This window comes from Miniopterus schreibersii (genome assembly GCF_964146895.1).
Source record: "Miniopterus schreibersii genome assembly, chromosome: 8".
NCBI lineage: Eukaryota > Metazoa > Chordata > Mammalia > Chiroptera > Miniopteridae > Miniopterus > Miniopterus schreibersii.
Window position 1 is genome coordinate 6811873 of NC_138109.1, and position 22989 is coordinate 6834861.

Sequence of the window (22989 nt, forward strand, 5' to 3'; positions counted from 1 at the left end):
TACGTCTGTGACTCCTACCTCCATTTTACAGAGTGTGTGGCAGTGAAGGGCATGGATTTTGGAGCCTGGGTTTGAATTCTGTCTTTTCCTCTGAGGGGTCAGGTGACCTTGGTCTAGTTACTTAACCATCTCTGCCTCAGCTTCCTTTTCTGTAAAATGGAGGGAATAATGGTACTTCTTTGTAGGTTGTGAGGGTTTTAAGTTAATACATGTGAGGCCCTGGCATATAGTAGGTACTTAGTAACTGCTGGTTGAGTGGATGATCAGAGGAGGAATCAGCATCTGAACTCAGGTTTGCTCAGCTCCACCCATTAGCCTGATGTTCTAGAGTCAGCCTTCCTCAGATGCTGCCTCCGTTGTGCCAGCCTCTCCTAGTGAACCTGTTGCGTCTGTTGGCATCCAGCCCATGTTCAGATCGCATGGCCCTGGCATTCCACCATCTGAATCACGCCAGATCACCCACCTCAACTTTGTGTAGACTCTTCTCTCCTATAACCACTTCCCATCCTCCACCTCTGTCTTTCACGGAGGGCCTTCCAAACCCCCTCCACCTCTGCAAATGCTTTCTGTTCTTCGTGATCTGGCCATGCTTCACTGTCTTGGGGAAGGTGTTCTGGGCTACACAGTCTGTCCCTCTTGGCTCCCTTGCTGCACTGAGGAGCTGCACTTCACTATTTTATGCTTGACTGAATTAAGTCTCAGATGTTTCTGTAATGGCCCCACACACATTTATCTTACCTGCTAAAAATGAATCAGTTTTAATAAAGGTCCGTGGCTACTTTTAACTTCCTCCCAGTGCTAGGTGCTCAGTAAATACCGAAGAGTGGATGAAGAAGCATTAGTTCTGATGGCTGAGGTTGAGTTCAGGCCTTGCTCATCGGGCACCTTGGTTATCTCACCACCCTCATTAACTGGTCTCTCTATTGCAGCCAGTCTGTCCCTAGGCCACAGCCACACTGCCACTGGAGCAGTCCTTATCCAGTCTTTCCATGGACCATAAGGCCTCAGCCTGGTCTAAAAGGCTCCCTGCAACCTGATCCTCTCCTGCTACTCCAGTCTTACCTGCTGGCACTCCTTTCTACACACCGGCCTCCTTGCAGTTCCCAGAATGTCCTGTGTGCCCTTCCTGGCTGGCTCCTCTGCCTGAAGCCCTGCTGGGCACACCTGGCAGGCTCCATGGTCTTCCTTGTCACTTCCTCTAAGACACCAGCAGTGTAAATTGCTTCCTCCTCCTAGCCCCACCCACAGCCCTTTGTTCCTCCATGCTTTTCTGCGGGCCCAGAGAGTGATCTGTTTACCTGTTTGCCATGGAGCTCCTTGAGGGCAGGGCAGCCTCATTCCTCCCCCCGTCCCCCGTGGAGATGCCTTGCAAGTAGTCCAGGATGCTTGTGGGTCATAAGAATGATACTTTGTCAAGTAATCGAGGTCATTCTTTTCCAGACTGGAGGAGGGCTGGCTTCTTTTTGTGCCTTGACAGACTTTTCCTTTGAACTGTAAGAATTATATTGAAAATTGACAGTGATGAGTCATATCTTAGAAAGGGGTGAAGTCTGAAGATGCAGAGGCCTAGGAATGGAGTAGGGGTTGCAGATCTCTTGCAGGCCAAGTCTGGCTCCTGACAGAATTTGCCCCGCTGGTCTTAAACCCGGGGAGAGGGAGGGACTCTCCTCCCGGTGGGCAGGTGATTTATTGGCTGGGAAGCTTCCGCGGTGATTTAGTTGTGAAACGACGCCCTGCAAGGTGCTGGCTAATGCCTGGGCCGCGGGGAGCGGGGAGCGTCCGCCCACAATCCCAGGCCGGAAGGGGCCGTAGGAGTCTTCGGGGCCAGCTTCCCAGTCTCGGAGCCCAGGGGGTGGACGCTCGGCGGGAGCGCTGCTGACCGCCCGCGGGAGGGAGGACCAGCCCCGGAGCAGCCCGGGAAGGGCCGAGTGCCCGCGCCGCCCCGGCCCCGCGGGCGCCTCCGCTCGCCCTCGCTGCGGTAGGGAGGAAGTTTCTGTGCTTCGATGCCAGGCTTTACCCCTGCGGCCAGAAGGCAGGAACTGAGATATCAGCGCCCGGGTCCCGGGAGGGCCTGGCACAGAGTCCCGGCGCGGGGGCCGCCGCGCGGGCGACGGGCAGCTCGGCGATCCAGGCCGCCTTTTGCAGCCGCCCGCGGCCGCGGGCTCTGCGCGCTGGGCTCCAGCCTCCTCCCCCGGTGGCAGCGGTGGCCCCGCGCTGCGCGGCCGCGGGCACACACCGCGCCACCCCGGCTGCCTCCTCCCTGCGCTTTGTGGAGCAAGAACCGAGTGACAGGCGCGGCCTCTCGCGGCCCCGGACCCTGAGTGCGCGGCCCCGGCCCGGCGGCGTACCTGTGGCTGCCCGGCCACCCTCGCCCCTCGGCCTGGACGTGCAGTGGGGGGTGGGGGTCGCGCCGGGACCGGGCTTCGAGTCCCGCCCGGAGGTGGGGGCCGCCTGGGGAGCCGGGAGCTGCCCCTGCTGGGGCGAGGAGGGGCTGCCGGGGGAATGGGACAAAGTGAAAGTGTCCAGACTGCTAAGGAAATGGGCGGCCGGGGCGGGGGAGGCGGTGAGGGGCTTCGGGAAGAAGGAAGGGGTGCTGGTGGCTCTTTATTTGGTGCCCTGGAGTGGCTTTTAGTGGCGGAGACGGCGGGGCAGGCCAGCTGATGTTCAGGCCCCCCAGTGGGCTTCTGATATCGGTTCCTTTCTAGTGAATTCCTCGGATTAACGAAAGGGCCTTTTAACCCTCTGGGGTGCCCTTTTGGAGAAAATTCTTCAGGTTTGGTTGTTTCCTCCCATCTGCGGGACACTCTGGGAAGCCTTGTTCTCAGGTGAATAGCAGTTTTGCTGTTTTATTGAAACACGGAGCATATTTCGTGGACCAGTGTGCAGACTGGTAGCATAGAGAGCACAGATTGCTTGGGAGCCTCAGACTCAGGATGCTCTTTCCCTAAAACTGTGTGGGGTGTGGGCTTGGGCTTCTGATGAAGGCTTGAGGGGCCTGTCCTGGTGGTGGATCCCAGGTCGGCTGCTGAAAGACACCCCCAGCCCAGTTAGTATTCCCTGGCTAAGACTTTATGTGGTTGCTTTGCTGATTGCAGATATCTTTGCTTTGCTGACATCCTGTTTTGTTTTCGGTTTTTACATCCCCATTTGTTGTTTCTTTTTGTCACAGAAACGCTTCGTTAAGGGGCTCAGGCAGTACGGCAAGAACTTCTTCAGGATTAGAAAGGAGCTACTTCCCAATAAGGAAACAGTGAGTACAATTGGACTTTATGTAACTTGATTTTTCCCTCTTTGCTCCTGCTGCTTCTCCCCACTCGATCTTACGAAATGGTTTCCTTTAACCCTGCGCGGCACTCAGACTCAGGCTGGCCTCCACCTCCTATCCTGACTTCCTTCACTCTCAGCGTCAGCATGATTCTGGATGGGAAAGTGACAGATTATGCCTATTTCCTTGAAGAAAGTGGACCTCTGTTGTAAGAACAAAAAGGTCTTTGGCAACAGAGGGTTAAGTTGGGGGTGGGGGGGAGTGCTGGGATGTTGGGGAGTTAACATCTAATTTTAAATACAGTGGCTGAAATAGGAAATGTCATTTATCACTAGTTCGAATTTGGTGGATGTGGCTCGCTGCTCATATACTTTGAATTCTCTTGGGACTTCCTCTGTGTTTGGTGCTGCAGTGTTTTTGAAGAGTAGTTTTAACTCTGATTTTCTAGCCCCCAGGGTTTGAACTTTTTGTTTGGTGGGTGAGGGAGAATTGTTACAGATTGCTGAGCGAGGCTTTTAACAATTCCTGTGCTGCTTCACAAGGCCGGGAGTCAGATATGCCCAGTGCTCTCGCTAAACTTGGGGTAGCAAGGTTCGCTGAGGAAACTTCAGAGTGAAGTTAAAGGAAGGAAATACTAGCCAGGGATTCTGTCTCATTTGTCTGTAATCTCCTCCAGGTGCTGTTGGAGGGGGTGTCTTCTGGCTCGGCCAGGAAAAGGGGAGACTGGGGAAGGAGTAGGACCAGCCACTTCCCAGTGCCTGTGGGCTGGAGTAGAGCCCAGCAACCAAAAGTGTTCCTCGGGACTTGGGGTGGGGTGAGCAGTTAGACCTTTTCTGCGGGAGCGAGCGAAAGGGGAGCCAGATAGAGAGCATTCCCTGTAAAGTGGGGAGGCTGCTTCGCCTGGTTCTCTGTTGGGCGTCATTTATTGATTTCTCCCTCAGTTTTGATTCCCTTATTCTTTCTTTCTTTTTAATGAACTGTTTCTGGACACCTTCTATAAGTACCTTCAGAACAGCAATAACACAATAGGGGCGATGGGTTCTGAGACCTCAAGTGTAGCCGCGTGTAAATCGGTGGTTGGCATCATCAGTCATCAGGTCAAACTTTCAGTATTTATTATACATCGGAATATGCTGAGAGATGGGTCATTTTGAGAATGGTAGAGAAAACTGTTCAGACATTAAAATATGTCATCAATCCATAAAAGCAACTTATTTTTTGCTCTTTCCAGAACAAATTGGAAAGAAGTGCTTAATGTAGAACAGTGAAAGAAAGTTTTCTGAGGATTTCAGTTATTTGAAGTTTGATACATACTTTTAAAAACTAAAATGCCTTTACCTGAGTGTAGGAATTTTGGTTTGGCCAGATTGGGGTGAAATTGAGAGAGGCCAATGAGTAGCTTTGACTTGATGTGATGGGCTAGATCATAACTTCTCAACTCAAATTTTATCTTTCCCTGTGCGCTGCTAAAACTTGCAGACCATGAAGAATTTGATACAAGATATGGCTTAACAATTACTTCATCTTTCTGTTTTAAAAAATATAAGTTTATAATAGCAAGATTAAGCATTAAATCTAAAATCTTCTGTCTAGCTTTTGGAAGTGCCTGTTATATCTAGTTTTAACCCCCAAGCGGAAACCTCAGTTACCTAGGTAAGAGTCTTTGACTGTTTTTCTTCTTGCACTTGGCTGTTCCTTGTTCCTATTGGTGGCATCAAACTCAGTAAGTAGCCTTTTCTCTCCTACGGAGAAGTTCTCAGTATACCAACTCTTCAGGCTGGTTCCCTGGTCTTTTCTTGGCCCCTCTTTCCTGAGACCCTTCCCCATCGCTTCTCTGCCATCTCCATTTCCTGGTCCCATGGCTCCTCTCTTTACTTCTCCTCTGACACCCAGCAGTCTTCCTGTTTCAGCTTCTTCAGGGCATGGCCAGCGGAGCTATGGAAGAGCTGTTTGCTTCACTGGGAGATTTGTTATGGCTAACTGTCCCTGGTGTCCAGCTGTCTTTTGCATAGAATTGGAGGAGTTTGGTAGTAGGGTAAATCAGTAAGTGTTCTAATCAGCTGGGAGAGGCACTCATGTTTTCCGTAGTTATCAACATAGGCAAGCTAATCATTCACAGCCCACAGGGAGGGGAGGGCAAAGGTTCGTTTTCATTTTTGTTGTGGAAGATGAGAAATGTGCAGGCAACAGTGTTCTTGGTTAAAAACTTCCTTGGTAGAAATCTTCATGTGGTCATGCCTCTTTTTACAGCAAATTCTCAGATCCTTTCCATATTCTCTTCTATTTACCAGAATTATTAACTCATTTCTTTGCTATTCTCAACTGACTTGAAACTTCAGAAGGGTGTCAGCATCCAAAGAACACGCCTGATTGGGCCTGGACGCAGGTCAGCAGACCTGTGCTCTATTCTTGGTTTCACTGGTAACTGTAGTATGCGATGATCTCTTTTGACTCTGCAGGCTGCTTTGAGCTGTAATTGGGCAGTTCAGGGCAAATCCTGACCAGGACTGGAAAGTTATTTTCTCTAAGACGGTGTTTCTTTGCATGAGAACTTTATAGGTGCTACATACAGTCTTTATAAATTGTTCCCACACTTTGAGCGGTCACTGTGCCTGAGAGCAAAATGACGGGCTCTTGCCTCTGTCACCATTTACCTGCTCTGGGGCCTTGTGCGGGTTACTCAGTTTCTCTGCACCTTAATGTCTGTGCCTGTAAAATGCTGATTCTTCTCCTGAGAAAAGTTTTAAGAATTTAAATGAGATATGTCTATGAAGAGTGCCTAAAACACCTGAAAAGGATTGTTCTTCACACTCACCCCCAGTACTACACAGAGTAGCTAAACGTTGTGAAAGTACAGAATTATTTTCTGCTTGTAAACAAATTGAATCTGTATAAAAGGAAATTACCTATTTTTCATTCACCTCACTGGCCAAAAATCCTTTTAGTTGAAAACTGGGAAGGGGTGGAGGGCAATGCCTAGTTTTAAGGGATGTATTTTGTTGAGAAGGCTTACATTCTTAGTTCCTTCAGTGAGTTGTGCAGACAAAGGTTTGTGGTGGGCATGGACATAAACAGCTTTCCTAGCTCTCTTGGTCTGGTGTTTATTACATAGGCGCTAAATCTGGCTTTTCTTTGAATAGTGCTGCCCATTGAAGTGGAAATAGTGGTTGTGATTGTGGAAAACCAACTGTTTATAGAGGTTTAGTTGAGTGGGTATCACACGTTAACCTCATGGTACCCAAGAGAATAGCCACAAGCCAAATATTTCAGTACCACAGTTGTACAGATATCCTGAAGTTTATTATCCTTCTCTGTAACCATCTGCCTCCCTCAATATGCTTATGGGATATATAATTAGTAGTAAAATTTAGGAAAGAATCTTTGCCAAGCGTATCGAATTCCTCTTGGCTGTGCACTTCTCTCTCGACACTGTCGGGCCTAAACCACATCAGAGTCTTGGGTGTGAGTACATTTGTATAAATCACAGTGAGTGTCCCCTAGCTGAAATTCTGAGAGGATGATCATAACCAGGCCCCTTGGGTTCTGTTTTAAGAACTTCTGGTGCTCTTTGGATTGATGAGTTACATGACCTTTGATATGAAGGTAATGCCTGAAAAAAATAAGAGACCAGGTAGAGTTGAATCTTAATTACCAGCGGGGGAACCCATGTTTTGAATACTACAAAATCATGGGTGTTCCAAAATAGTTTCTTGTTTGATTTTTATACAAACATTGCAGTTTCCTTCGAAATCCTGAGATGATTACTCAGGTGGCAGTGACATTTATCTTCTTTCATGCTGAAAGCATGTTTGTGTTGTTTGAACCAAAGACTTTCCATGTCTGACACCTGAATGATTGTCCCTTGAATCCTGGCTGGCCTTTGTGTATGGCTCTATCTGCTGTTGCTCAGACAAATTTAGCCAGCATTGGATGGTAGACAGGGAGCACTTACTCAGTGACCTGTCTCAGATGTAGCTAACATTAGTGAGAAGACAATTTGATCTGTTCCAACTTGGTAGAGAAAAGAGGTGCCCCCAAAGTTGTAATTAGCCTCTGGAGAGAGAAGGTGGGAAGGCATAAATCCTCACCTTTCTCATCTCTATAGTTTTATTTTCCAGCATCTAGTCCAGTGGAAATTAAGCTTATGCTATTTGTAAACCCAGTTGCTGTTATATTAATATTTACTGCACTAGAAATTCATTTTCCCTCACTTCCCATTTTCAGAGTTAAGCATTCCATATAATTCAGTTTTTCGAAATTTTATATACGCACTGAGCACACTGTAATGGGTTGGGTGTCTATAAAGAGAAGCAAGGTGCCATCCATGCCCTGCAGAGAGCCAGCATTACAGCAAGGGAGACGAACCATTTGCATTTGCTCAGGGCCCTCCTTGCTGGAGGTTCAGGCCCCTCAGTGAGCACAGAGGCTGAGGGTTTCTGGAACGCTCTTTGGAGAGTGTGGTGTTTGACCTGAAAGGATGTATTTTTTGACAGGCCATGGTTGGGAGGGTGGAGGAAAAGTGACTTTCCAGCTGTAGGAAATATCACGAGCAAAGGCATGGAGACAGGAAACTGCAAAACATGCCCGGCGAGTACATTAGTGTGGCTTGAGAGAGGGGGTTGCACCAGGCGATGGAGTGGGACTTAGGGCAGAATTACGGCTTGCAGGTTGACTTTGGGAGACCTTGCACTCTCTCCAAAGAGTATGTTTGGGGACCCCATGAAGAGAAGTGAGAGCATCCAAGCTGAGATCCGGAACATTGTTCTTGTAATAATTTAGTCTTGTAGTAAGACCAAAAACAGGGCGTTAAAGTGACTTATGAAAATGGAAGTCTGTCTTTTATCTTGATTTTCTCTATTGAAAATGTGTCACTTTTTTTTAATTGGACCAAGAGCCTTGCGAAGGGATAAGTGGTTTTGATGTTCAGGATTTTTTTTTTTAAACTTTGGGTGATAGGATGAAAAGTCTTAGAGATTTAAAATTTTAGTTTGAGAAATAACATGAAAATCAACCACCTTTCTCACCCACATTTCTGGGAATGAGTGCTATTAAATATGTACATAATTACTGAATATTAACTGTTCATTTCTCCAGGCAAAATATCTTTTGTATAGAGCATATCCCACCCTCCCAAAGAATAACTACTATTGAGGAAGGGCTTTAGGAATGAGTGAGTAATCAAGATTCTCTTACTATTAAGAGGTTAAAAATGACTCTGGCATTCAATTTGAATGTTCAGCATGGAGTTTTATTTAACTTCAGATTATAACCTTGTATAAACAGTTTACTAGCCTCATTAATGCTTAATCTAATGTTACATAACAAAGTATGAACTTCCTGAATAGGTTGATACTATTGAGAACAAATATGTTACAGCTACATAACAATATTTTAGAAAGTCTGGTTTTAAACCAAAGACCTCTACTGCAAATATTCACAGTTCACAGTGTGGTCCTCAGACCAGCATTATCACATCACCTGGAGCTTGTGAAAATCAGGCTCCCAGGCTCTAGTCCATTCCTGTTGAACCAGAATCTGCATTTTAATAAGCTCTCTAGGTGATTCAAATATACAGTACAGTTTAGGAAATACTGCTGTTTATAATAATGGAGACTTGCAGAATCCTAAACCTGTCTGTCACATTCATTCTTTTTTTTTTTTAATCCTCACTCGAGGATTTTTCCCCCCATTGCTTTTCAGAGAGAGTGGAGGGGGGAGGAGAGGGCAAGGAAGGGAGAGAGAGAAAGAGAGAAACATCAATGTGAGATATGAGAGAGACATATCGATTGGTTGCCTCCCACTTACGTACCGACCAGGGCCGGGAATTGAGCCTGCAACTGAGGTACATGCCCTTGGCCAGAATCGAATCTGGGACCCTTCAGTCCACAGGCCGACACTCTAACCACTGAGCCAGACCAGCTAGGGCTGTCACATTCATTCTTAAAATAATGTTGTTTGTTGTTTTTATTCTGTTGAAGTTGTAAATTGTTTCACTACTAGGACTTGATTTTGTTTTTCAAATTTTGTTTTACAAAATTTTTCAAACATATGGAAAAGTATCTGGGCTTATTTTCATGATCAATAATAGAATTTCTTAATATAGCTTCCCTCTTCCCATTTCCTAGTTTTCCCTAGAAACGCAATTGTAACTCCTGTCATATTTCATATAAAAAATGTTGTCTTTACCTTGTCACATACAGTCATTGGTTGTGAGTCAGGCTAGACCCTGTTTGTTTCTAATAGAAACCTTTTTATTTGAAAGGATGACTTCTTATTAATATGAAGTTTACATATTTAATACTACAGTGTTCTCAAGCGTTACTTTCTTTTAGTGGCACACCTTATATATGAATAAGAGATATAAGTACTTTGAGGCTGGCAAGATTGGGTAAAAGGATAGATATTTAAGTGCCATACCTTTTCTCTTAATAACTTGACCTCAAGTAGATACAGATAGAATTGGAATTTTCCGTGCAAGGTGGAAGTGATCGCCGATAGAAACAGGCACTGCGTTTTGGCGGCAAGTACTGTGTGTGACCCTATAGTTGTCCCATGCAGGGGGTTTGTTCTCATTAAAATGAAGCAGAGGCTTGAATCTCTTCATTCTGATAGTCTCAACTGTATGGTTATTTGACTGGGCAGTGGTCCAGTTTTGACTGGGGTAATCGAAGAGAGATTGGCTGATTCCTTCAATAAGCGAAGCAGTTAAGAAATTTGCACATAAGAAACTTTTGGTGCTAATGTTGTGGAGTTGGGGAAGGGAGAGGTCTTTAAAAATTGGGTGACTTTTTAAACCTAAGGGCCCCATATACTTGCTGCTCTCAGTGTTGAAGTCTCAGGCCTGTCTTTGGTTTTACCTTCGTAGTAGAGCCGGTGGGGTGGCATGAGAATGCTTCGATGTAGAAACTGCACTTAGAAAACTGCCTTGGACTTTTAAAGTATTATTGAACACAGTGCTGCTGATAAGGATCAGTTTTATTTATTTGCTGTTGGTATTTGCTAACTAGTATTTCTTACAATCCAGCTGGATCTTGGTCACCTGGTAACTTTTAGATGGAGACATTTATGACTTTTAAGCCAAAATAGACTCGCTCATTTTATTAACTAGTAAAACAAAGGAGTGATTTGAATTGGTCTTTAGGAAGACTTATAAGTTGTGATTACTGTGGTTATAGTCAATGAGTTTATCTATTTGGAGCTTATATTTTATATCACTAATAGATTTTTTTTAACCTTACTATATCTGTGAACCCATCCTAACTTTGAAAATCCAATTTGCCAATATTTAAAAAAAATACATCTAGTCTGTTAAAAGCTCACATTAAAAATAAGTTTCAAAATGTATCTGAAATCGTAATCTTTGTATAATTGGTTCATTTTCATTTTATTTAAGTTATACCCTTGAGTAACACTGAGAAAATAGAGTAAAATTAATGTAAGAAAAACATTCACTTCAGTCTTATTCACAACTTACCATTGGTGGAAAACACACTCCCACTTACCCATCCATAAACTTTTTTTTTTTTTTTTTTTTTGTATGTAACTTGAAAACCATTTACTTGTATTAAAAAAGGAAAAGCAAGCAGGAGAAACCTGGCTTGGGATACCAGAATCCCATTAAGCTAACTTTTCTTTTTGAGATGTTGAATTTTGAAATTGTTTCCATATTAATGGCCTTTGTTCTTTTTTTCACTTTGGAAATATGATTCTTTGTTCTGTTCAAGTGTCTTAAATCCTTCCGAATCCTCTAAATTGTGGCGTCATCAATCCCAGGATTTGGCCTTTGAAGCGTCTAAACCATCATCACAGTTGACAGAATTGGGAGTGTTTTGAGAACTGTTTGGGGGAACCTTTGATACCAAAGACACTCTCTGAGGGGTGCCTGAGGTGCCTGAGAGGGTGCTCACCATCTAGTTAAGAGGCAAGTGGGGCTTGTGTTCTCTGGAAGCTGCCTGAGACACAGTCCCTGAGACTGCAGAGCTCAGTTACAGAGGTCCTGCCTGAGCTGCAGTCTGTGAAAGCCACCTGAGTCCTTTCCAGGATGGACTGGGCCACTACACAAAGAGCCCAACTCCTCTCTCAGCAGAACTGTATCTTGTTTCGCCCTTTAAAATTAATATTTATTTTATTTTAATCTTGGACTTTAGACTCTGCTTTCCCCTCCCCATGTGTTTTATTACATTTGCATGCGTGTATGTATTTATAGAGAATGTAAGGCCTTCTGGTCAGGAACCACATTTTTTTTAAACAATTTTTAATAAAGTTAGGTCGAAGATTTTTTTTTAATATGTTTTTTATTGACTTTAGAGAGAAAGGAAGGGAGAGGGTGGAGAGAGAAACATCATCAATCGGCTGCCTCCTGCATGGCTCCTAATGGGGATGGAGCCAACACCCCTGACTGTGCCCTGACCTGGATTCAAACCGGTGACCTCTTGGTGCGTGGGTTGGTGCTCAACCACTGAGCCACATCGGCCGGGCAGAGACCACATTTTATACTTTTTTATATCACCCTTAGTGCCCTGTAACAGGCCATTACTTAATATTTGTTAAAAATGAAAGTGTATCTGTGTGTATTCACACCTATGTGAATGAGGGATAAAAACACATGGTGACCATAGATATGTATGATCCTAAAAGACTGAGACTTCTCAGTGTTCTTAAGGAAAAGTTTTCCTCACCTTTTGCTCTTTGTGTTGCTTTTCAAGATCTGCATTGGTGCTGCTTTAAAGACCAGTTGAAACCTGGACATCCCAGGCCCTAGACTGTTTAGAGGACAGAAGATCCTTGTTAACTCTAGTGTCCCAAGATAGTGAGACTAGGACTTGGGGTTCACTGTGCCACATTGGACTTCCCTGTTCTGTTGACCATGGGCAGTAAGTCACCTCTACTGTTTGCAAAGCATTTCTGTTTTCTAGGTTATATATAAGATTGAAGCCCATTGTTTATTTTTCTCAGCAGATTTATTGAGCAAGTCAAGAATAAAATATTGTCTTAAGCAGTAGAGTAAGCCATTAGCCTATTGCAGTTTGGCTTCAAACCGGTCACTTTTGTGTGTGTGTGTGTGTGTGTGTGTGTGTGTGTACTGGAGGTTGAGAGCCAAGTGAGGTGGAGGAGGTTCAGTGTTGCCAGATTCTGCAGCTTTGCAAGGTTCCTGTGACTGTTTATGGACTTTTTTCCCTTTTAGTCAGTTAGTGAGTCACCGTCATATGCCATTTTATTATCTTGAAAACAGCCTGGAATTTTTATCCTGTGTCTTTTGCTTATGAGTGAAACACCATTGAGGATGTTCTGAACAATATTAAGTTGAAGTTTTTTTCCTGTGATGTTTTGGTTATGTATTTTCAGCTGCAGCCATTATCTCTTTGTTCCCATGTGCAAGGGTTGGATTTTTCTTGCGTTTGGCAAGAAATGGTGACTTGTGTGTGTTTCATTGTAGAGGGCTGGAGCAGCACAGTTCTAGCACCTTCGGGATTTGGTGATTACCGATTCGAGCACACACCTCCTAAGATCAGAACTTGGTTTGCCTTCCCACAAATGCTTCGTTTTGTAATCAGGTTAGAGATTTGTGGCCTTAATTTGTCAAGATGGGTGTTTTCACTTTTGGAGGGAAGAATTTGGAATTTGTGGAACAACTAAATTCTGAAGGAAATAGGCCCAGTGAATCTGTGTACCTGGCCAACTTCAGTGGAGTTAAAGCAGCAGGAAATAAACTGGGCAGACTCTAGACATTTCTGGAAAATGTGGGATTTAAAAAAACGGCAACACAAAACTTTTTTTTTTTTAATCCTCACCTGAGGATATGTTTTTAGAGAGAGGATGGGGTGCGGGGACATCCATGTGAGAAACATCGATTGGTTTTCCTCCCATCCACACCCAAACTGGGGATTGAACCTGCAACCTGGGTATGTGTCCTGACCAGGAATCGAACTCACAACCTATTTGTGTATGGGACAACTCTCCAACCAGCTGAGCCACCCAGCCAGGGCACAAAACAAAACTTTTAAAATAAATTTCAAAATTTGCTTTGTCCTATGGGCTGAATTTACTTATCAAAACTCGAAGCCCTGCCCTGGTCAGGTGGCTCAGTCAGCTGGAGCGTCATCCCATGCACCAAAAGGTTGCAGCTTCAATTTCCATTCAGGGCACATACCCAGGTTGCAGGTTCAAGCCCCAATTGGGGCATGTACGGGAGGCAACTGCTCAGTGTTTCTCACATTGATCTCTCTCTCTTTCTCTTTTTCTCTCTCCCTCTCTCAGATCAATAAAAAGATGTCCTCTGGTGAGAATTAAACAACTAAAACTTGAAGTCCTTATTTCTTTTTTTTTAAAGATTTTTTTATTGATTTTTAGAGAGAGGGAGAGAGACATTGATATGAGAGTGTAACATTGATCTGCTGCCTCCTGCACGCACCCCTACTGGGGACTGAGCCTGCAACTCAGGCCTGTGCCCTGACTGGGAATCAAACCAGCAACCTCTAGTGCGCAGGGCAATGTGCAGACACTGAGCAACATTAGCAAGGGCAGAAGCCCTTATTTCTTTTGCCCATATGAGCCTATCAGGTGACTCAGAAGAAAAGTCCATGTGCTTTTTTGTACCATATTGTGTCTACCAATGATTAGGCAGAATAGTACAGTTAAAAGATAGAATGTTTCTTATATAGTCACTTTGTATGTAAATTAAAATGTGCAAGTTTACAAATTAGGTACATGTACCCATTTGTCCAGTATATTTGTCTTAGATTCATACCAATGTGTACTCTTTTCTTTTGTACTATATTTTATTCTGATTACTGATTTCCCAAATGCTAAGTGCCTCACTAGGTATGTCTAAAGATTCTTATATGTGTTATAAAATTTTTCTAGAAGTCAGTGACTTAGAGGGTTTAGACAGTGTAAATGTAAAAACTTTACAGTTTATTCCTAATATCAGTCACTCAGCAAGCTCTTACAGAGTTCATTGAGTCTGATGATAAGATTAGAGATGTAGTCCTGCTCCCTAGGGACCTCTGACTGGTTACCACAGTGAATTGGCATGAACCCAGGTGCTGAACTGTGTGGTGTGGACATTAAGTGGTAATGGGAGTTGGAGAAGCTGAAGATGAGGGCTGAAGGAATTGTGCGCATCCTGAAAATGGTGCAGTTAGGGCTGGAAGCTATCTGAAGGATAGGTGTTTGAAAGTGTAAACACTTCCTTGAAATACCTTGCAAAGAAGGTCCTTGAAGTATCCTTGTTGTCTATTGCGGAAATTCCCAGTACTTAATTCCTCTACAGCGTTCCTGCCAAATGACTACCCTGCTGTCCCTGAGAACCTGGTGGCATTGAACTCATTAAATATGACCATGGTGGTTTTGGACAGTTCCATTGTATGAAATGTCCTCTTTTTATTAAACTGGAATCTGAGTCGCCTCACCTCCCGTACGTTGTCCTGATCAGGTGACATAGAAAATTATTGCCAAGATCCTCCCTCATGAAGGCTCTTAAGATGGGACAGGGTAGTTGGCACCTCCTTGCCTGGGTTTCTGGCTCCAGGCTGCCCACACGTGCTTCTGCATCCCACACCACACATTCTAGGTAGCTCCTTTGGACCTTTGTCTCTCAGCAGTGTCAAGCAGCCAGGGTCGCTCCTGTCTCTTGCCTTGGCCCTCTCCTTTGCCCAGCAGGCAGGCACACTTCCTAGTGTAACAGAAAGTTGCATTATAGGTTTTGTTTGTTCTACTGAGTTTAACATGTCTTAAAGTTTGCATTTTTAACCTATGTCTCATTTCCTACAATGAAAAAGTGTTAATATTGGAATCTAGTAAAAGACAATACCTGATATAGCAGTGCATACTCAGACTAAACATCAATTAGGCCATTTTCACACCTGGAGTGGACCTGAGTAAAGATGGTTTGCAGTGACAAACCACAGCATGCTCATGCCTCAAACTGTAGGTAGGCACTTTCCTCGTGAGCTAGACCGATAGCCATAGTCACTATCCCAGACCCGAGAGCCTGATAATTTTGGCAATGAGTCAATCCCTCAGCCCATTCCCCACGTTTGATAAACTGCAGCTGAAGATTAAGGTGGCAGTCATTTTAGCAGACGTATGCCATTGTCTGTTTTGCTGCTTTTGTTTCAAGCATCCCCTCCCCTCCCCTTCGGAAACAAAAAATCTAGAAGGTAAAATCATTGCTCTGGTGCATGCTGTCAGTTTTCCAAATGGGTTTTTTGCCTTTCACAGAGACGTTTCCCTCTTTAGGTCCCTCCTGCTTCTTTCCAGATTGATTGGGAGACTCCCCCGACCCTGTGCTTCAGAGTAAGTGTGTCCTGACCCGAGTAGTTCCGCTTTCCTCCTTACAGCCTCCTCACCTGGTTGTTGTAACGAACAAATCTCGACTGAGTAGGTAGTCTAGCATTTCATTCTGGATTTTACCTTTTACATTGAGTGTTTACAGTTGCTGGATAACATATGGGCAAGGTCAGAAGGTTTGTGACTCCGCTTCTGAACCATTGCCTTGGATGAACACAAATCTTTTGCTGTTGGGCCATCCACTTCCTGTTCTCAGTTGCTGGGCTCCCTCTGCTGGTTTTGAGACAGCTGATGCTTCCTAGGGTTTAAGATGACAGGCCTATTTCCCCAGGTCTTCAACTGTGTATGTTTCACAGACAGATAAGAGAACTCTCTCTGGCTCTGGGAAAATTATTTCAGTTCTTAGGCAAGAATGGCAAGGAGTAAATGTGATAAAATTCCTTTCTAATAATACCATTCCCCTCCCTAACATTCTACCCCTAAAATATGACAAGATGTTTCAACGTGTTTGGGGTGCCCCAGACTGAGCATTTCTGTTTGACTTTTTGTTCACACTGTTTTCTTTCTTTCTTGCTCCCCTGCACCACTGCCCCAACCTCACCTCCACCTCCCCCCAGCACTCACCCCAGGAATCATTTTTTATGGCACATATAACCTTTAAACCAAAAAGAAAGTGCATTGCTTGTAACAAATGAATCTCTTTTCTGCTTTTATTTTGAAAAGTCCTCCCTGTTGTTTAATGTGGAGGATATTCTGCTGAAAGCCTGTTCCAAGTAGGCATTTGTGCATCCCAGAGGAACTTTTGATTTATTTCCTTAACTCTGCCCTCCTTTCTCTGTGGTTCCGAAACCTTTAATGATCTGTGAGCTCTGAGACTTCAGTGCAGAACAGTAGTCGTTTTATGAACCCCTCCTACTGTATAAAAGGCCTGCCCGTTTCCACATGCTGGGTTTTTGACTCCCTGAAAGGCTGACCTCTCACAAATTTTGGTTGTACAGCAGGGCATCCCGGGCCGGGGCCTTGATAATGCTTTTGTGAAATGTTTTCTTCTCCTCCTCGCCCTCTCTTTGAAAAGTTGTAATGAAAATTCTGGGCTCTTGGCCAGCCTGTGGGATGTGATACAGTAGAAATGTTTCTGGTGCCCTTTGTTGCTGCTCAGCTTTGATTAGCTTTATTTCCCGTAAGCTTAATTTTGCTCCCCCCGCCCCCCCTTTCTTTATGGCAAAGGAGGTTAACTTAGCCAAGGTTAAGCATTTTATTATGCAAGCTGCTGCAGCCTTAGTAGAGTCACTGTGCCAAGCTTTTGTGGCAGACAGAGACAAGGCAAAACAACTTTTTCCCTACATATTTGCCTTTCTCCCTCCCAAGGCTGCCTTTTTCTTTTAATGCCTGCTTTCATAGAAGAATGTAACAAGCTATGCAAGCTACGTTGGTTTCCCCCATTTCTCCTACTCAGGGTGTTCCAGGAAACCATTGTACAAGTTGTAATGAGATCTGGTTAACAATCGTGATAGACCTCGCTCTCTGGGGTTTCTGTCAGGTGGAGGGAGGGGGCCTCCAGAGCAGCAGTCAACAAGCAGTGACACTCCTTTGATCCCCCTGTGGCTCTCCAGTTCAAAAGGTAAGTGGTTGCAGCTTAAAAATGTTCTTCAGTGCCGCTTTGACTCTCCAGTTATAGCCCTTCTCATCCTCGGAAACAAGAACACTTTGCAGACATCATCATCAGCTCTCCCAGGAAACCTGTGGGGGGGCATTGTTACTGCACAAGCACAGGGAAGGAAACAGAGGCACAGTGACACTAAAGGGGCCCTCAGAGGCATTGTCCAGGTCAGAAATGGGAGTGAGCCAAGAACAGAGTCTCTGATGTGAGAGCTTAGGTTTGGGGCCATGTTTGCTTTTCATTGGAGGAAAGTGAGGTTTCGTTGTCATAGAAACTCTTTGTTCACACCAGGATTCCTTGGCCAACTTACAGCGATGAAGTATAAGTACAGGTAATCTCTCTGTGTCCCAGAGTGGACTCTCATAAGCTAGCAAAGGGCCCTGTGGTTGAAACTCTTGCTTTATCGGTGTCCCAGAATCTGCTCAGTCTTTTTCTCTTGGGGAAAATGTGGGCCTGCTTCCTCCTGGGTTAGGTCCTGGGAGCTGGTCACAGTTCTGTCACACAGAAGATGGGATTCAGTGCTGCAGCACAGCTTCCTCTTTTCCAGGTTCTGTGCTGAAAGTGTACAGTTTACCAGCTAGAATTGGGCTACTGGAAAGAGCCTGTGCTGAGCGGGGTTTCTAGTGCTGACTAACTCTGATCCACCGTGAAACTCTGCAGACAGTGCTTTCTGGACTTCTGCCCTCAGTATTCATGAACTCTCCATGGATTTAACATTTCCAGTCAGTGTTGTTCTTGCTGTTTTGATGACGTTGATTTTTGAGGCTTAGGTTTTTGTTTTTGCTTTAATGTGGGGATATTGGGGAGTTCTCTAGAACATGGTGGCACCGTTTTCTCTTTCCTTCTTCCACACACTCCTGTGAACTCTGATCCTTGCCCAAGCTGAAAATTTGCTTTAAAATTATGTATGTAAGCAGTAGCTCTTAGATTTTTAAAGGATCTACTTGAACTAACTGGAGTAAGAATGTCAGGCTTCGCATTATGCCCAACCATTCTCTCTCATGCAGACACATAGACACACACAGCATTTACCTATGTAATAACCTTTTAAATCTTTTAGTTTGAATTTTAAACTTAAAGTTGCAAGAATAATATAAAGAATTCCCGTATAACCTTTATACAATTCCCTAAATACTAACATTTTATCACATTACTTCTAACTCTCCCTTTAAAAACCACATGTATGGTGTTTTTCCCTGAGGGTAAGTTGTAGATCTGATGTGCCTTTATTCCTAAATATACTTTAGCACGCACAATGTGTGTGTGTGCGCGCGCGCACGTTCACACACGCACGCGTTTATGAAAGATGTATTGTTGCCACCTTGTTTTAAAAAATACTTACCTGGATTGTTCAACTAGAACCCTACTACTTTAGTTAAAATCTGAGTGCACTTAAGTTTAGGTGCACTCAGTATTTTCAACAGAAATGGCCTCTTTCTGTTTTGTAACCTACCATTTTGTTACCTGTGATGTTTTACATTAGACATGCATCTGTGTCATCATTTTTTATGGTTGTATTTTAAAAAGACACTTCCAATTTTGAGCATTTAAATTATTTCTCATTTCCAGGTTTTGGACTTTTTTTCCTTGATGAACAGCATTGTCTTATTTTGGGGTCTTGTCCATTTATTTCAAATACATTGAGTTTTTTACGTTTTTACTTTCAATTGTGATTTTGCTTAGTTTGGTAAATGTGACAAGGAAGTTTTTGTTCTGTGGTAGAACAGCATCGTTGATAAGCAGACAGTTGGGTTCAAAGCCCAGCTCTGCCACTCATTCCCTGGGGCTTTTGATAAGTTGCTCCGATACTGGGGAATTTAGGTTACTCACTAGTAGAATGGGGGCACAGTTAGAACCTCCTTCAAGGAGTTGTCACCTCCCTCATAGTGAAAGTTAAATAAGGCGGCAGTGATTACAGGTAACATAAATTGAGCTCTTATGTCCAGGAGCTATATTTAGCACTTAAGTTGTTTAATCTTCATAGCAGCTGCATGAGCTGTAAGCACTATTGAAGTCAGTACTCTCTTCCTATTACTCCTGAGGAAACGGAGGCAGAAAGGTTACATTAGTTTGTCCAGAAGTACACACAGTTCAGAGCTTAAACTTGGACAGTGTGGCTGCAGAAAGCCAGTCTTAGCCACTGTGTTGCACAGTATCTGTCACGTGGTAAATAGTCATTTAGTGTTGGCTGCTGTTATTTCCTCCCAGGGAGGGCACACACTTTGTTCACCATAGTTGTCTTACCAGATGGGTAGAAAATCACACTGCTGACTGGAAAAAATATTTCTGGGTATTACTCCCCACTACTCTTTGAATTTTCCTTACCTTTAAAATAAAATGTGCTGTTGAAAATGAATAAACCAATACTTTGTGGAGAAAACAATGCCATAATCGCAATGAATCCATTAGGTTTTTTTCCTTAAACTTGATTTGGACACTTAATGAAGGGTATGGGGTCCCCTTTGGGGTGATGAGAGTGTCTTGGAGTTAGATAGAGGTGATGGCTGCACACATTGTGAATGTACTAAATACTTCTGAATTGTATACTTCAAAGTAGTTAATTTTGAGTTTGATTTTACCTTTGGAAGTGTAAGTACAAAGGAGTAGTGGCTGATCCTTCATACTGTTAGAGTTCAACCAGATTTCTTAGACTCCTGGCTGCTTTCATTGTTATTCACAGCTGAAGAGCATGTGAAAAGCCTGCTCGTAGCCAAGCAGTTTTTAGGATTCAGTTGCATTCCTCCCAAATTCCTTCACTCTAGTCAAGAGTAAGATCTGATTATAGGGGACTGATCCCAAGAGGACAGGCACTTTGTATGTGTGTTTTCATACACCTCAAGTCATGTTCATGGACACCTTTATCATCTTTTGAATTTGGGTATGGACAACAAGCCTCACATTGAATTCAGATCTAGAAGCTGGGGTTCAAGTTTGTGCCACATGGAAACAGTGTCATCACAGAATAGACCTCAAGCTATCCCACAGCAGCCCTGCCCCTGGGCCTCCCCACAAACACTGTGATGGGAGTTTGTGTGTTCCTGAGGACAGCAATTATCATGTGTTGCCTAGAGATCTGTATGCCCAGTTGGTTGGTGTTCTTTTTTAATCCGAGGATGTTTTTCATTGATTTTAAGGAAGGGGGAGGGACATCAACGTGAGAGAGAAACTGATCGGCCTCCTCTGCCTCCGTATGGCACCCAGACTGGGGACCGATCTGGCTACCCAGGTATGTCCCCTGACCTAGAATCGAACCCACCACCTTTTGGTGCACAGGACAACACTCCAACCAACTGAGCCACCTGGCCAGGGCTGTAAGCCCAGTTGTTTGTGCCTTCTTGCAAATTGTTAAGGCTCTTAGCACTGGCTTGAAGACTTGTTAAGTGGAAGCAGAGAGTGGTAGCTGACCCTGGGGCCTTGTCAGAGTCGAATAATAAATACTAAAATGAAATTATGAGCATTCCTTCTCCAGTTTGTGTCCCCATTTTCTTTGGGCTTTCGCTGTCTAATTCGATCCAAATACCTCATCAGCTAACCCAGGTGTGAAGGGCCCTGATCTGTACTGCTGTCCTCCCATTACAAGCATTTATTTGAATGCTGTTGGGTCTTTCCCCCCCGTTTAAAAACACAAATGTCTTATGTCACCACAAAAGAATTTGGAAATTAACCTATTTACAAAAATGTACTGATTAGTTTGACATTGTTTCTTCAAAGCACCTTGTTCAAAGTCCTGAGCGGACAGGCTGCTCTTCAGACTCAGGCTGCCCTCCACCTGGTTCTCTCCTCTGGCCTCAAGTGTCCTCAGGTGCCTGCACAGCTGAGCAGGAAATACGGTTCCTTTTGCCCTAAACTAGTAATGCAAACAAGCCAAAGAGGAAATTGCTCAGTCTTTCATATTATAAAGTTTATTTTTAGTTTCTTAGTGCTTGATTTATTTTGGACGGAGGAGAGAGGTAAAGTGCAGTCTCTTATTAAGGGAAATGCTAGATACCTTGTGTAAAGGTTTATTACTAAGTTAACAAACTTCCTTCATTGAATGCTTTTTGAATGGCCCCTAAAATGTATTTTCTTTCTTATTTTATTTACACGTATTTATTGTCAGCCAATCACTCAATAGACATTTGAGCACCTGTGTGGGAGACTTTTTAGGTAGATGCTAAAAATACAAAAATGAGTAGGATATTTTCTTCTACTGTTAAAATGTTTGTAGTCTAATAAAAAAAACAAGTGTGACTGTGTGATCACTGTACATGGAGATACAGTAAAGACACGTGGGATGGGCTCTGTGGATGACAGAGCAGTTTCACATAGTTTATCTCATTTCATCTTTATGACAGACTTCTGAAGCAGTTAGGCAATATTCCCCTAGGAGCAGAGACTCAGATCTGTGATTTGTCATCACTTTTTACTTGCTCATTCCACCTCGAGGCACTGAGTGGTAGTAAACATTTTTCTCTGGGGTGAGATTCCATGACTGATGAGTTTGTAGTCTCTGCGGTAACCTTCTTTCACTCTTTCTGTCCTTGTACAAGCTACTTGGTTGCCCTTCATTTTAGTTTTCTCATCTCTAAATGGAGATAATGTGACTTAAATCCTAGGACAGCTGTGGGATTAATTGAGTAGTGCTGGATGGTCCAAAAGATCTTACCCTTATGTAGTCGTCAAATCTAAAATATTTTGAGACTCTGAAAAGCAAAAAAAATGTTACTCAAAATAGCACATTTTGGAATTGTATATACTTTGTTTGGCTCACTTTTTATTTTTATTTTATTTACTTTTAATCATGATTTCTGTTACACTCCTCAGGTAATAACAGGGAGAGCTCTGGAACAGTATTGTGTGCCCAAGATGAATTATGTGAATTTATGTTGGATTTTGGCTCTGTCCTGCCTATGTAGTTAGAGTACTTGAATTAGAAATTGAAATTTAGAATGTTAAGAAATGCAGTTGATTTGGTCTTCCCAAAGTATTATCCATCATCCCTCCCTCTGGCTGTCTTCAAACTCTCAGGGACCCTTAATAGAGAAATCAGTGGTGTTCCTTAGAGTGTGCTGCAGAGGATTACTGCTCTGGAAGTTACACGTAGACATCAGTGGTGGTCAGTCTTTAGGCTGAAGACTGTTCCTTGCGCTTCTAGTAGCTCTCCAGATTATAAACAGAGCCAATGAGAATTTACAAAACTATCCTTACATTTTAATATCTTGAGAGATTTTAAACTCCAGTTTATAAAGTTTTCATTTTTTCCAGGAAACTAGTAAATTCATAATTAATTTGATGCCATTAAACTTTCACTGATTAAATTGTCTCTGGTTCATTTAGTTGCTAATTCTGGGTGTGTCTGAGTGGAGGGTTATTATTTTTTCTTACCTTCGTCGGGAGGGCCCAGTATGCCAGTAACACAGAACATTCTGTTTTATTACTAAAGCATCCTGACCCTTGGGGCCAGAAATTAGCCCCCACTTTATCAGTAGATTAAAATGAGACATGAAAAGGGGGGGAGTGTTGACACAGAGCAGTTGATCAAGTTTTTAGACTGTCTAAAGAAGGTCCCAGGCCAGTGCTTGCTGTCATGCTATGGCTCCAATTGGAAGAGCCCAGAAGATGCAGATGCTGTGGCTCAGGCCTCATCAAATGGTACACTGCATCTTCTCTGACACTTATTTCCTTTAATGGGGGTGGAGATCAGAACTGTTAAATTGAATCCTTCCAGAACAATTAGTGAAATTAAGGAAAAGCCTTCAAACTAAAAATTCACAGAAATCTCTGGAAAGGTAAG

The 22989-nt window shown here is 43.6% G+C and overlaps 1 protein-coding gene across 11 annotated transcripts in view; it reads left to right on the plus strand.

Moving 5' to 3' along the window:
- RERE (arginine-glutamic acid dipeptide repeats) overlaps positions 1-22989 on the plus strand; it is a 346780-nt gene that overhangs the window by 291082 nt on the left and 32709 nt on the right. For 8 of the 11 annotated variants that reach the window (XM_081143853.1, XM_081143854.1, XM_081143855.1 and 5 more), the window contains one exon: positions 3170-3250. In XM_081143853.1, the coding sequence (XP_080999979.1) occupies positions 3170-3250 (81 nt within the window). Of the gene's footprint in view, positions 1-1887; positions 1979-2205; positions 2441-2924; positions 3047-3169; positions 3251-22989 lie in introns of those variants that run through there. The other 3 variants (XM_081143852.1, XM_081143860.1, XM_081143851.1) reach the window with 3 other exon arrangements.